Genomic DNA, 16491 nt, shown 5'->3' on the forward strand with positions numbered 1-16491 from the left:
ATTAAGTTAGATGCTGAGCATACTGCAGTGAACAAAGATATCATCCCTGCTTGTACTAATTTCCTAGAGCTTCTGTAATAAACTACCACAAATGGGGTGGTTTGAAACAATAGAGACTGATTCTTTCACAGTGCTGATGGCTAGGAGCCTGAAATGAAGATGCTGCAAGGCCATGCTCCTTCTGAAACCTGTAGCAGAATCCTCTCTTGGCCTTCCTACCTTCTGGTGGTGGTTGCCTGGCAATCTGGTGTCCCTTGCTTTATAGCTGCATTAACTCCCACTCTCTGCTTTCATCATCACACAGTCTCTTGGTGCCTGTGTCTTCGCATGGCCATCTTCTTATAAAGGACATGAGTCATATTGGATGAGGGGCCCACCTACTCCCATATGACTTCATTTCTTAAATTTTAAAACTTTTTTTTTTTTTTTTGTCTTTTTAGGGCCACACCTGAGGCATATGGAGGTTCCCAGGCTAGGGGTCTAATCGGGGCTGTAGCTGCTGGCCTACACCACAGCCACAGCCACACCAGATCCGATCCACATCTGCAACCTACACACAGCTCACACCACAGCTCTAGTCAGATTCATTTCCGCTGAGCCACAACAGGAACTCTAATTTTTAAACTTTTTTTTTTCCTTTCTAGGGCCACACCCAGGGCATACGGAGGTTTCCAGGCTAGGGGTCTAATCAGAGCTGTAGCCTCTGGCCTACACCACAGCCACAGCAATGCCAGATCCGAGTCTAGTCTGTGACCTATACCACAGCTCACGGCAATGCCGGATCCTTAACCCACTGAGCAAGGCCAGGGATCGAACCCGCAACCTCATGGATCCTAGTCAGTTTGTTAACCGCTGAGCCATGACGGGAACTCCTAAAACATTTTTAATTGCTGTTAAAAATACATAAAGTGTAAACCACTTTGAAGCCTACTGTTCAGTAGCCATTAAGTATATCTACTTTGTTATACAACAGAGCTCTAGAACTTTCCATCTTGCAAAACTGAAACATTATACCCAATTTCCCTTCCCCTCGGCCCTTGGAAACTATCATTTTACCTTCTGTTTCTATCAGTTTGACTACTTTAGATAACCCATGAGTGGAATTATGTAGTATTTGTTTTTTGTGTGACTGGCTTATTTCACTTGGCATAATGTCCTCAGGTTCCTCCATGTTGTAGCATGTGACAGGATTTCCTTCTTTTTTAAAGGCTGAATAATATCCCATTGTATGTATGAACCACATTTTGCTTATCCATTCATCCATCTATGGACATTGGGTTGCTTCCATCTCTTGGCTATTGTCAATAATGCTGTAATGAACATGCGTGTGCAAATATCTCTTTGAAATCTTGCTTTAAATTTTTTCCTTTTGTATGCTTTAATATTCCAATAATAAAACTTTTTAAAACATGTAAAGAAAAAGGAAAAGGGCTGAAACTCAGGGAATGAAATGTGTGAAAAGCATAACCAAATTGTTACGAATGGGATTTTCATAAAGATTATTTAAATTCAATGTTTAATCAATCTTCTGAACAATTAAGTATCCATGTTATCTAGAAATAGAAGCAACTAGAACTAAGATTTTCTAGGTGAACATTGCTTTTTGCAAAATAAATGTAATTGACGTACAAGTATCAAATAGCAATTCTTCACTCTAGCACATAAATCAATGAAAGCAAAAAATACATTTTCCTCTCATATTCATTTCCAAGCACGTTTGTATTCTCTATTATGTGTAAAGGAACAAACACCAGAATCGGACTCCTAATGTTCCCTTTTTTTTTTGTCTTTTTGCCATTTTCTTGGGCCACTCTCGTGGCATATGGAGGTTCACAGGCTAGAGGTCGAATCAGAGCTGTAGCCACTGGCCTATACCACAGCCACAGCAATGTGGGATCCGAGCCGCGTCTGTGACCTACACCACAGCTCAGGGCAATGCCGGATCCTTAACCCACTGAGCAAGGGCAGGGATCGAACCCTCAACTTCATGGTTCCTAGTCGGATTCATTAACCACTGCGCCACGACGGAAACTCCCTAAGGTTCCTTTTGATTGTGAACACTGAATTGTAATTAAGATGCACACACTTAGCTCCAGTATTTGCGTTGTCCCAATACTTGTGAGGATGTAAATTCAGACACTTTTTGGTTTCAAGATAATTGTGATTACTAGACTTGAAGTGGCCCTTTTTAGTCTATGCATTTTGCCTAGCTTTATGTCAGTATAAATTAGCATGAAATAGGTAGTATTGAGGGATAGGGTTGAAATATGGTTACTCTTTTCATCTAATGCATTACAATGGAGGAAAAAAAATTTTTTTAATGAAACAATCATGGAGTTCCCTTCGTGGCTCAGTGGTTAAAGACCCCGACTAGGAACCATGAGGATGTGGGTTAAATCCCTGGCCTCGCTCAGTGGGTTAGGGATTCGGCCTTGCCATGAGCTGTGGTGTAGATTGCAGATGAGGCTCAGATCTGGCATTGCTGTGGCTGTGGCGTAGGCCAGCAGCTTCAGCTCCAATTCAGCCCCTAGCCTGGGAACTTCCATATGCTGTGGGTGCGGCCCTAAAAAGAAAAAAAAAATCACGAGAGGGGGAATGGGAAATCAGATGGAAAAGAAACCTGTGCTCTGTGTTGAGGACCAGATGTATGCTGCAGAATTGTGAATATTTGTTTCCACAGAGGGTCTTTTCCAAGGCTGCCCTTTGTTTAAATGACCTGGCTGCGTGTTTGTTAATTTTCTAAATTGTAAGTAATAGTATAATTCTAGAAACTGCCCTGGTTTGTTATTCTTGATCTTGCACCCCTTTAAGGTCTGTGTATGCCAATCACATGTAAGCCTAGAGCTCACGGAATTGGTATTAGAATTCACGCCTTCAGCAAAAAGTTTTTTCATAGATTGGACTGCATATTTGGTCCACATTCCATTGGAAACCTATTAGGATTTGGAGCTATACCATGGCTGCAGAGATCTAAAAGCTTAATAACCTACATGGGCAAATACTATTCAGTAGGAACCCACAATGAACAATCACATCAACACATCCTTTGCATCAATAACACGGCCAGGGCTCCAGAAATAACCTGGAGCATGCTGGAGGCACTGAGTTAACCACTGGGAGAACAGGGCAAGCTGATGGGGAATGCGTCATGTACCCCTCCAGTCTTTGCCTGCTGGCTCACCCTAACCTACTGAGGAGTACTGCCCTCCACTGCACAGATAATGGCAGGACTAAGATTAAAAAGTAAAGCGGGGGCAGCAGCAGCTAGAGGCTAAAGAAGAGAATTGGGACCCTTGTGAGTGTGGCCTGGAGCATGCTAGCATCTAAGTTTTCTGGATACTGTATGGTGGAAACTAGCTCTAATTCTTCTCCCAGGCGACAGACTAACCACCTGTGCTCTCTTCTAATTATCTTTGATCAGGCTTATGCAGTAGGAAGTTATGTTTCAGCAGCTATGATTGGGCCCAGGGCATAGCTAAGTCTCTAATTACTAGCTGGTTCAATCAGAGCTCTTCTGGAATTTAGCAGCCGTTCATCTAAACTGCTTCAATATTTTTAGACTGTAAACTTGTCCTTTTCCACTTCTACGAGAACTCAGAGATGAACAAGTAAGAGTCAAGGAAGAGCAAATTTGTCAGTGAATTAACAAAAGTACAAAATGAAGACAGCTAGCTATAGGCAGGAAAAATAAGAATCCATTGTAGAGAGAAGGTACACACTTGCTCACGAACATTGCAGAACCAAGAAAGATATGCCTTTAGGGGCACTTCCAATTTTGGAATATCAAAACCTTGAAATGTGTTCCTCCAATTAACCACTGACGATATTTAGCGAGGGATAGAAAATCAGAAAACTTGGATTCAAATCCCAACTCTTTCACTTATTTTCTGGCTTTAGGATGTTAGGGGAAATCATTTAACCTCTACGATGATCAGGTTTCTGATAAAAAAAAAATTCTAATCATTCCACATGGCTGTTGTGAAAATCACATGAAATAACAGAAAAAACATTTAGCACCACCCTTGGTAGAGTAATGGCAGTTAATAAATGTGGTAATAATAGTAATAATCCCTATTATTTAAATAAGTGGGTTTTCTAGGCTCATTAGGAGAGAAGGGTGATTCCTTTGCCTATGGCCCTTCTCATCCCCATCCAATCGCTAATTAGAATTACACGGCAGAGTTAGTAAGGGGAACTGTTTCAGGCTGAGATGAGAAAGCCATACCCCTCTTGAGATGGAGAAAGGCTACTCCCAAATGGTCTGCTTTTTACCTCCCTCTATAATGCCCCTGAAATGGTACAGCAGTTGATGAGGTTAAAGAAAGTGGTGCATAAACAACAAGCTAATTATTTCCAAAGGAAATGACTACTCATATAATTTAATGCAGGTGGTGCTTAATAAACAATCCTTTCACTGGGCGAACAAAAGAGGGAAACTGTGAGTAATTTACAGGCACCTCAGTGAAATCGCTTATAGGGCCTTATGCATGTATGTCTTAAGACCTATATTCTGTTTAACTGCTCACCTCTCAGATGTGTGTCATTGGAAGAGTCTGGCAACACAAATGTGAAAATATCCTTAATCAAGTGCATATGTGTAGATCTTGCACTTTGCTTAGAGAGGTGGATGAAAAAGAATTGCAGTCACTTGTTTATGCACTTGGGCAGCTGTGCTATTGGACCCATGCCACTCGTATTCCCCACTGAAACAAAGGAAGCAAATTCTGTTTTCAAGAAAATAATGCCTAACACTTTGGCCAAACAGTTGTCTCCAAATGTTATCCTCCTTCGAGAACACCGTAATAATTATGAATATATGACGAAACGACATTTGGAAAGATTACCTGTGGGCAAGGGAGATGTTGAACTTTTCTCATTTTAAGCCACCAGTCCTGTGGTCATTTACTTGGGCTTTAAAGGGCAACTCCTGACATTTAGTCTTTGGTGGATTTAACAGGCCGCTTGTAAGCTTAAAGGTTTTGCCTGGTTAAATCAGGTTTTTATCACAGGCTATTTGCAACTTCATGCTCCATCTCACAGAAATGTCAGTGTTGGCTTTTGCTCTGAACTGGGCATAGCAATTCAAGATTTGTCCCTGAGTAGCTCTGAACATAGAAGGTGCTTAGCTTTAGGTCTGTTCTTAACCGCCCACAAACAACCTGTGGAAGCGTTCACTTTCACTCAGGTTGCTCTAAGGCTGTCAGATGACTGAGCAATAACAGACTTTGGGGAAAGACTAAATGCCCATAACTTTCTGCCACATTGTAAACTTCCAGCGTGTTTTCCTTTATTCTCTTCCTGGTTGGAGGAAAAAAAAGCTTATTTTGATAATAAGCTTGAGAAGGACATTTTCTCTGGATTCTGTGGAAATAACGATCTCACTTGCTCTGGGAAGTTGAAGCTCAGCTGGGCTTGCACGGCAGCTTGGCAGGCCTCTTGTTGACTCCCTCGGGAATTTCGTACAACAGTTGTTCTCAATCCAAACTGTTTCCACTGCTCTCAAGTCCCCAGTCCTACCCCAGCTGTCTGTCCTCGCACAGATGGCCTCACCACCTACTTCATCGCAAAGCCTGACCAGGAAGGCTCCCTTGTTCCCCTTCTCTCTTCGAACTGCATGACACATGGTCTTTTTGCCTGTGCCACAATGCTTGGGTCTCAGAGAAAGCCATGTCTCTTTTTCTCGCCTAGGCTATGTCCTCTGCTGGAACACTTGATCCCATCGCTTCTCCACTCCGGAGAGAAATTGTTCCATCAGCTAGTTTTTTTTTTCTTTTTTTTTCTTGGCCTCGCCTGCAGCATGTGGGAGTTCCAGGGCCAGGGATTGAACCCACGCCACTGCAGTGATGCCGCCAGATCCTTAACCCACGGCACCATAAGAGAACTCCATCCATCAGCTAGTTTTAATGGCACCTTCCCCTTGGTCTATAAACCCATCAAGGCTCCTCTGACTTTGACACAAGTAACCATCCTATTTGTCACCTTCCTCTCAGAAGTCCAACTTCTCACAAGTGTAGTCAATGCTCGCTGACTCCTTTTTCACCACTAACCCCTCACCACTGAGCTTCCACCCCACCACTTGACTACATTCTATTGAAACTGCTCTCTTGAAAGTCAGCAATGACCTAATAATTGGCAGATTCGCTGGCTTTTTCTTAGAATTCACCTTGCTTGACCTAGCCACAGTTTTTTACCAATACTGACCTCAGCCCTCCGAAATCTCTTAAAGCTCTCTCCCTGGCTTCTGCCACATCACCTTGATTTTTCTCCTATCTTTTTGACTCCCTTGGATCTGTCTCCTTGGTCAATGTTTTTCCTCGACCCCTTCAATGGAAGCACCCCGCATAGGCCCCGTCCTTGGCCCTCATCTTTTGCATTCCCTCTCTTTTGATGAGCTTACCGACTGCACATGTTCAAGTACTTTTCTCCACATGGATGGTTCCTTGATCTCCACCATTCATTCATTCATTCATTCATCCATTAATTATTTAGTGAATGAATATCACATAAGTAGAGTGACTATATAATTTGTCATCCTAACTGGGACATTTGGGGTGTGAAATCAGTCATTATTAATACTTACATCAGAGCAACAGGCATAGCTCTGTTTGGCTTAGGCAAACTGAGACATACAGTAGCCCCATAAGGTACTCTGCCAAGTATGATGAAGCTACAAAAGTAAATCATAAATGCATCCTGCCCCCAAAGAGCATTAAGTCTAGTAGAGTGATGAGACATGAACATAAACAAACAGAATACTATTAGAAAGTGATAAACACTCCAAGAGGGCTCCAGATAAAATACACTTGGTTTTTAGGGTGAGAGATTTATTTTCACCTTGAAGGATCAGGAAAAGCTTTGTAACAGGGGCATTCAAGTAGCCTTTGGACATAGGAAGATGGTGGGATTCACATACTAGGATTTCAGGTGAAAGGGACAAGATGAACTGGGCCCCACTCATGGTTCTTCAGTCTGTGAGATGAAAAGAGTGCGTATCTAAGGGGGCACTATCCACACTATTGACATCCCAATTAGTTGAAAGTGTTCATATTTTAATAACTTCTTTGTTACTCCAAAGATGAGTGACTTGTGCATTAATTAATTTAACTTTTTTGCTTTTTAGGACCGAACCCGTGGCATATGGAAGTTTCCAGGCTAGGGGTCGAATTGGAGCTGCATATGTTGGCCTATGCCACAGCCACAGCAATGCAGGATTCGAGCCATGTCTGCAACCTACACCACAGCTCATGGCAATGGATCCTTAACCCACTGAACAAGGCCAGGGATTGAACCTGTCCTCATGGATACCAGTCAGGTTCATTACTGCTGAGCCATGACGGAAACTCCCAACTTGTGCATTTCTTACAAAAGTTTCTAGTAGATCACATGAAAATGCCATTTTCTATCAATCAGTACATTATGATTCTCTGATAGAGGGAAGTGTCTTGAGGAAGAGATAGCTTTTCCTACTTCACACTATCAGATGGGCTAGAGATGATCCTGAGTGTGTGCGAAGACATAAAACAGAAAATTGGGGAGCACAAACAGGACAGAGAGACTACAACAGTCTGACTAAAACATGGGGTGCATGAGAAGACACAATAAAAACACACTGGAAAAGTGGATTCAGTCCAGATTGCAGAGGGCCTTGAGTTTCACCATAAGAAAATCAGACTCTAGGCACAAGTCAAAAAGGTTTCCAGAAGTTACTTTGGGGACAATGTATATAATACCTTCAAAAGGCAAGGGTTGGAAGTGACTGTAAGACCGGTTAGATGATTGCTGGCCTTCCAGTGTAGGCCAACATTTCCCAAAGTAATTCTGTGAAACTAACTCTATTTCCTCTGGATTTTAATGACAACGTCAGACAGCAGGAAGACAGAAGCAGAGAGTCACATGGTTTAATTCAGCCCTACTACCTTTCCATAGCTCTGACTCTTGTACATTTCTCCCTGGATGATATGTCAATGCTTCATACGCCACATGTCCTAAATCAAACCCATCGTTTTTCTCCTCAAAACTATTTCTTCTGTGGGTACCACTACAAAATAAAGGTGACTTAAGTGAGAATTTCAGAAGCAGGCAGTCTAGGACTAGTACGGCAGCAGCATAAAGTCTTCATGGGATTTCATGTCAGGGATCCAGACTCTTAGGTTTATACTCTGCCATTTTTAGGGTATGAGTCTTGGTGGTCCATGAATGCTGGAATTCCAGCATCCTTGTTCCAGACAGTGTGCTGGAGGAAGAAGAGAAGAAATGTGTGATCTCGAAATTTTTAAGGAGACTTCCTGAAGTTATCATGTAATATACTCACTTTTTAAATAAATTTATTTTTCACTATTAACTTTTTTAAGTTTTCCAAATTTGTGAGTTGTACTGACATTTGTGAGCAGAAGAAATGACAAACTTAAAACATCATATTTATTGAAATAATCATATTTACAAATAAAGAATTATCTGAAAATAACAGAACATACCCACTTTGATCTCATCAGCTAGAACTTAGTCATATGGACACATACAAGGAAAGCTGAGTGAAAATGTGCCCAGCTCAATAAAAATCATTTTAAAAAAAAGAAGAAAAAGAAAATGTGCCCAGCTAAAAGTCCAGTTTCTCTTATTTAAAAAAAAAAAAAAAAAAAGAGGAAGAATGGATTTGAGTAGGTGATTGACAATGTCCACCAAAGAAGGTGAAATCTACAAGATTGAGAGGGAGAGCAGAGGAAAGGAGAAGGTGTTTAGGAGGGAAAGTTTTCCAGCCTGCACGGTTGGGAGAGGAATAGTTCTCTCATTTGTGACTGAACCGATATACTCTAGTATAGATTTATGTATTTTAAAGAAGAGCTTTATTTATTTATTTTTGTCTTTTTGCCATTTCTAGGGCCACTCCCTCGGCATATGGAGGTTCCCAGGCTAGGGGCCTAATCAGAGCTGTAGCCACCGGCCTACACCACAGCCATAGAAATGCCAGATCTGAGCCATGTCTGCGACCTACACCACAGCTCACGGCAACACCAGATCCTTAACCCACTGAGCAAGGCCAGGGATCGAACCCGCAACCTCATGGTTCCTAGTCAGATTTGTTAATCACTGAGCCACGACGGGAACTCCAAGAAGAGCTTTAAATAGTTCCCCGACTTGGTACAACTCAGAAGACACTAATATAGTCCTCCTAGCAGATTTGGTTATAGCTATGCATATAAGTTAGAACAGGAGAAGAGCCATTTGGAGTCCTGGCTATTACAGACTGCATTAGGAGGAATCACAATCTATATCACCAGAACTTCAAATAGATGTTATAATACAAGAACCCTGTTTTAGTTCTGCCTTGAACTTATATTTCTAAGAAATTCACACATATTCAGTTCTTATCATTTTTAATCTATGCATGATAGGCATATGAGGTACATAGTAGGCAAATTATTTAATATACTCATTTTATTGATACTGTTACGGATAAAAATTTTTTTTTTGCTTTTTAGGGCCGCACCCGCGACATATAGAGGTTCCCAGGCTAGGGATCACATCGGAGCTGTAGATGCAAGCCTACACCACAGCCACAGCCACAGCAATGCGGGATCTGAGCTGCCTCTGCGACCTACACCACAGCTCATGGAAATGCTGGATGCTTAACCCACTGCTCAAGGCCATGGATCAAAGCTGTGTCCTCATGGATACTAGTCAGATTAGTTTCTGCTGAGCCACAATGGGAACCCCAGTATCAGGAATAAATTGATGCTTACAATCATAGGGTTTCTCAGATGGCTTCGAGCACCACAAATCCTCTTGTGGGCTTTTTAGCAAGCAAGCCTGTTTTTCCCAAGCAGGTTGGTGACCTCAGCCTTCCCTTCTATTACCCCTCAAAACCAGCTCAAGTACATATTGTTAACCATGGATGGAATTGAGATTAGGTCCAGATCCCTCAGTATATCTGGTATTGATCTACATGAGCCATATAAGATGATTCAAAACAGATTTTTATGTTTTCCCAAATAGAACTCCCCATTTGCAAAGATTTAAGCACGCAAAAGTACATCCAAAAGATGCTACTGGACTGTTCAAGAACCCAGACGAGGAAGGATGAGAGACATCTTGAAAACAGACCATCTCGACTCTAGATTTGATCAGCAGATATGGGAAGGGAAGGGAATATGAGGTAAGAAAGGGACAGGGAGTAGAAAAATGAGTTTATTTTGTGGTTTTTTTTAATTTGCTTTGCTTTGGGTTAAAAAAATGTACTGGACCTAAACAATATCTTAATGAGGCAGGTCAGTATTTACAGTCCTTCGAACCCCATTTAACCTTTATGTGCCTCATCTGTTAAGCATGTTGGCCAAGATCACATACCAAATCAGTGACACAGTCATCATGCGGCCTCAAGTGCCTAGTTCCCAGTTTCATATTTTAAATAAGCCAAGTGACAGAAGAGAGGGAAAAATTGGGTCAGAGAAACAAAGTTGGCCTGAAAAAAAAATCTGTGTTTCAAAATAAAACCAATTACACAAAGACATGACATTTCTGATCTAAATAGAAAAAACAAGTTGGGGCCTTAATATCTTTCTTTTCCAGTGGAGACACCGAGGCACTTTTCAATGGCAAGAAAGGCAAAATGATGGATCTTCCATCATTGTCAATTCTTTCGTCTGATGAAACTCCATGTCTTTTAAAACTTTAGTAGAGTTAGGGAAACAAACAAGTCAAGTAATTGGCTAATACAACACAGCTATAAAGGTCCAACTAAGTAAAAAAGGTGTATCTGCTGATCAAAATATGCCAAACACCCAACTCAGATTTTTAAAATATCTGTTGCTAGTATCTATCCTTTAGATTCCTAATTATCTAAATTGTTTTCCACCAACTTTCTCTTGTTTCTTTAATGTTAGATCCTTAAATTTGTACTCCAGCTTTGATAGCTGCCTCTAATCCCATAAGTCATGGTGCCCCATAAGTCATAGTAATTTTTTGAATCTGGGCTTTCTAGCCCAGGTATCAATTCTGCTGGCTCCTTTGACATTTGTCTCTCTCTCTCACTCACACTCACACACACACACACACACACACACACACACACACACACACACACAGGAAGGGGGGATCCAGAAGGCTAGGCAGCTTTCCAGTGCTTTCCATCAAGCACCTGGGGACGAAGGAAAAGGCACAATTTTTCTTATTCCTGGGACTAAAGCGCTGTGAGGAAAAATGCAGTGATAGGACCAAGGAGCTCTACTTAAGGAAAAACTAACAGGACTCACAGCTGGTCTGGGGTTTGGGTGGCAGATAAGTCTTCTCAGGTTCTCCTTTAACCAAAGTGCTTCTTTGGACCAACCAGAGAGTCCCTCTGGAGTCCTCTGCAGCATTCCCAGCTGTTATGTATCATGGGCATAACATCACTGCATGCCTGGACATGGAGAATACAGGAATGCTGCCAATAAATGTATAACCCTAGGATGTCACCTGTTAAGAATATCCCAGTAATCCAAGAAAAGAGAGGGGCCTGCACCTGGCCCATTAAGACCCAAGCTGCTACCCCCCAGCCCTGAACCACCCCCAACAAGCCTAGACCAGGAAATTGAGTACAGTAGTCCCTCAGTATGTGTGGGGTTTGGTTCCAGGACAAGCCCCCCACCAAGGGATGCTCAAGTCCCTTACATAAAATGGCTCAGTATTTGCATATAACCTATGCACATCCTCCTATATATTTTTAAATCATCTCTAGATGGTGTTAAATGTTAATGCTATGTAAATAGTTGCCAGTGCATGGCAAATTCCAGTTTTGCTTTTTGGAATTTTCTGGATTTTTTTTCACCCAAACATTTTCAACATGCAGTTGGTTAAATCCTAGGATGTAGAACCCACAGATTTGGAGGGCCAACTGCACTGGCCTCCCACTCATGATTTAGGGGCACTGAACCAGGAGCCAAGTTGGGGAGCTAGCCTTCTGTCTCACGTACACCACAGAACTCATCAGGCACCTGGATGATCCTGGTGAGGCTTGGCCTTTCTCAGTCTAAAGGGGTGGATTCCTTTCTCTCTAAGCACTTGTTCAGGATTACCTACCCCCACCATACGCATTGTTCTCAAATCAATTTCTGTTTGTTCTCCCCACTCAAGAACCTGGACTCCTGGCTCCATACCCCAATGTCAATACCCATATTTGCCCCATATTTTAGTTTTGATGATACTCTGCACTCTACTCCAAAACCAGAGGTTTGGATCTCATTTAGTTTTCAACTTTGCTTATTTTGTTTGTTTGTTCTTCCAAAACTGAGATTGGGTTATTTTATTTTACTGTCTTTTGTCCTTTTAGGGCTGTGCCCACGGCATATGGAGATTCCCAAGCTAGGGGTCCAATCGGAGCTACAGCTGCCGGCCTACACCACAGCCATAGAAATGCCAGATCTGAGCCAGGTCTGTGACCTACACCACAGCTCACGGCAACACCAGATCCTTAACCCACTGAGCAAGGCCAGGGATCGAACCCGCATCCTCATGGTTACTAGTCGGGTTCGTTAACCACTGAGCCATGACAGGAACGCCAGATTATTTTATTTTGATTATAAAACTACTATATATTCACTATGAAGAATATTTTTAAAAGATCAGCCAATAAAGAATAGTTATAAAAGATTTGATTCAAATCAGATATATAGATATATGTGTGTGTGTAAATATACACACACACACTATATATACATACAAAAATTATTCATGATCCCACCACCCAGGTATGCCCTCTTCTGACCCAGCTAAGAATTTCCTGATCAAGCCCTGATGAACCCCACGCATCCAATTTGTACCAGCCTCTGATACTCCCTGCCATTAGATTTGGTCCACGAAGCACAGAATAAGGACCCAGAACTTTGGTCATGAACAGGGTAAGAATGTCTGGAATTCTGTGCTGGTCACATGGTATATAGTTGGGGCCATCATCCTCATCAGCATTGAAGGCCTACAGCCATGTTAGACACCTGGGGCAGACACCTGCAATAGGTAAGCAAATGACTTCACACAGTTGACTTGGACTGACATAGTCCTCCCAAGAGCAAGCACATTCAGACATCAATTGGAGATTCCAAGTCCTAAGGAGATTGAGATGTGTACACACACACACACACACACACACACACACACACACACACACAGCATTAATTATGCAAAGTGCTTTATATTATTCAACTGATTTTAGATTGTCTTGATTTTTTAGAATTTCTCATGTTTCTGATTTGAAGCTAAAATTTTCAAATAGATTTTGATTTTTCCAGAAGCAAGTATTTGTCTGTTGTAGGATATTTGAAGTACAAACTTCTACAGCTTTATTAATTTAAAAAACAGGACTACTTTTAGTGTACCAAGACCACAATTTTAAGTTGCTTTCATTGATAAGCTGCTCTCTACCTATTCAAGTCTTAAAATTGAATTTCAAGCCACTTGCGATTCTAGAGTAAGGGAAGAGCTCCACCTTATGGTTACCATTTTGAAGTACACCAAAGAAAATGCCAAGATTTTTATACTTGTCCTAGAAACTCATTGGGAAAAATGAGAGAGAGAGAGAGAGAGAGAGAGAGAGAGAGAGAGAGAGAAATACAGACCACTTCCTCCAACAAACTGTAAATCCTCTTCCATGACACGCTCAAAGTGCCAAAATGGTTAAGGCTAAGTTAAAATTAAGCAAAACCTTCCACTTGGTTATTGGACTAGAGGCTGGTAAGAAGCAACACCTAAATCAGTATAGAACAACTGGAGTCTTCTTTACTAGATACCAAACATCATCATCATAACAAATGAACCTTGAGTTCTTGAGTTACATAAGTTGCTTAAAGCCATACAGCTAATAAATGGTAGGACCAGGACTCACTAGCCCAGACTCTAAACTACCATGCCAAACTTCCTCTTTCTAAAGCTCAAATTTGATACAGTCTCTATCAAAATAAAAAACTTGAAGCTTTGGTCTTGTCCATATTCTTTCTTAAAATAGATGAAGACAAGACAAGGTCCCTGGTTCAATTTCTATTCATCCCATGGCCATCACAGATCTGCAGTTCTTTGTCTTACCTATGTTCCTTCTCTACTTTGGCAATGATTCTTTTTGTGATTTTGAGTATAATGGATTGTAGCAGAGTGCTATACACTGACTGTGTGTATCCCTCCAAAATTCACATGTTGAACCCTGATCTCCTATGTAATGGTATTAGGAGGTGGGGACTTTGGGGGGTACTTAATCATGAGGGTGGAGTCCTCATGAATCAGATTAATGGACTTCTTATAAAAGAGAGCTTAGAAAGCTCCTTTGCCCCTTCCACCATGTAAGTATACAGCCAGAATTTGGCTACCTCTGGCCCAGGAAACAGGCTCTTGTCAGATACTGCATCTGCCAGCACCTTGGTATTTAACTTGCCAACCCCCAGAACTGTTAGAAATAAACGTTTGTTGTTTAAGCCACCCAGTCTATGTCTATTATAGCTGCCTGAATGGACTGAGAGCTTAGATTTTGTGTCCATTCACCATTTATCTTCTGCCTTCTCCTCTCCCTACCCCACCCCAGGCCCCTCAAACATCATTCATTTGAAACCATGTTGAAAATGACACATTTCTTACAATCCACCAATGTTAACAACTCAATCAGAATTTTTCCTGATTTATTTAAAAATCGGTCTCCTTCACAGAACTAGAACAAACAATCTGAAAATTTATATGGAACCACGAAAGACCCAGAATTGCCAAAGCAATCCTGAGGAAAAAGAACAAATCCGGAGGCATAACTCTCCCAGACGTCAGGCAATATTATAAAACCAGTCATCAAGACAGTGTGGTACTTACCAAAACAGACATACAGGCCAATGGAACAGAATAGAGAACCCAGAAATAAACCCTGACACCTATGGTCAATTAATCTTTGACAAAGGAAGCAAGAATATAAAATGGGAAAAAGACAGTCTTTTCAGCAAGTGGTGCTGGGCAAACTAGACAGCCACATGTAAATCAATGAAACTGGAACATATTTTCACACCATGCACAAAAATAAAAATCGGTCTCCTATGTAACCTTTTTTTAATTTTGTAAAATCTGTAAGTTTTTTCCCCAGTTATAGTGAGCACTAGTTTTCATGGAAAATCTGAAAGTGGTATTTTCCAGTACTTTCAACATTAATACTTAAATCATATTCCATTAAGGGAAAAACCATTTCTTATTCATCCAAAAAAAGATGTCTTGAGCTTTTATTACTCCTGGGCAATAAGGACACAACAGTGAAAAAGCCAAATATAGTCCCTGCCCTGATGGAATTTATGGTTCTAAATAGTACTCAAGATAGAAAAGAAAGAAGGAAATGACTCTGATTCAGGAATGCCTTCTATATTTTTAAAATAATGTCCTACTATCAAACAAGAGTTACCAGTATGCACATTCTCTGGCCAGGTGACAAAAAAGTGAATTAACAGTCTCTATAATCCCACTGGCAGAAAGTAAAACCCATGAACATTCCAATAGGGGAAAAACAGGATTGTATTCTATATTCAAAAATTACCAGATGACATTTTTCTCAGACTGCTAAAAAAAGGAAATTAGAGAGGTCTAGGGCTGCCCTGGAAGCCACCCTGCCAGGGACAGCTTGCCTTTGCAATTTGGAATTCCTTGCTAAACTAGAGGCAATCTGGAAGCAGCTCAGCCTGACCCGAATGAGAAGCTTGGGTAAATTCCTTTCTGTCTTTTTGTGCCACGATCCCCGCGCACCACTCCAATTGCAAACTCTGGCTGGAATCAACAATCCAACAATGTTCTCAATGCCAATCCTCTCTTCCTCCCTTCTCTATCCAATTTCTGAACTCCTTCTCTCTCCCTCTCTCAGCACTTCCACTGCACGGGGCTAGAACTCTTATTCCATGGTAAATAACAGTTTCACTCCTATGTCTCCACTTTTTTCCTGAATGCTCAATTCATCTCCCATTGCTAACTAAAAGGTAATTCTCTGCCTACAACACCATGCCCCATAAAGCCATCTCAAGGCTGTTTTTTCTTCTATAGCCTACATACTGGGCTGAGGTGCAGGTTACGAAGAGCTATGTCACCATTCATCTTATTCCCCCACTGCATTTTCTAAACCAGGAGGTTTTTTCTTTAAAGTACCAACATCAAATTATTTTAGGGTTTGTGGGACATACTGGCTCTTTTGCCATACCTGACTCTACTTTTGTAGCTTGAAAGAAGTCAGAGGCAGGAGTTCCCTGGTGGCTTAATGGGTTAAGGGTCTGGTGTTGTCACTGCTGTGGCTCTGGTTACTGCTATGGTGTGAGTTCCAACCCTGGCCCAGTGAACTTCTGCATGAGTAAAATGGGAAAAATAACATTATGTATGTAGAACAATTAGCACAGTGCTGGACACCCAGCAATTGCTCAATAAACGATAACTATTAACAAGAGCTCCTGGTCAGCATGTTCCTACGTGGATAAAACCATTAAGTGTTTCTTAGCCTCAGTTCCCCAGAAGGCAGAGCAATGG

At 41.4% G+C, this 16491-nt stretch overlaps 2 protein-coding genes across 4 annotated transcripts in view; both read right to left on the reverse strand.

The window, feature by feature from the left end:
* The window catches only part of LOC414400 (60S acidic ribosomal protein P1), a 74913-nt gene extending 69290 nt beyond the window's left edge, over positions 1-5623 (reverse strand). Inside the window, 1 exon segment of the mRNA XM_021079866.1 lies at positions 5518-5623. Coding sequence (XP_020935525.1) covers positions 5518-5623 — 106 coding nt within the window.
* Positions 1-16491, reverse strand: part of KLHL13 (kelch like family member 13) — a 405144-nt gene that overhangs the window by 325141 nt on the left and 63512 nt on the right. The window lies entirely within an intron of this gene.

Source organism: Sus scrofa, chromosome X (assembly GCF_000003025.6).
Source record: "Sus scrofa isolate TJ Tabasco breed Duroc chromosome X, Sscrofa11.1, whole genome shotgun sequence".
Classification (NCBI taxonomy): Eukaryota; Metazoa; Chordata; class Mammalia; order Artiodactyla; family Suidae; genus Sus; species Sus scrofa.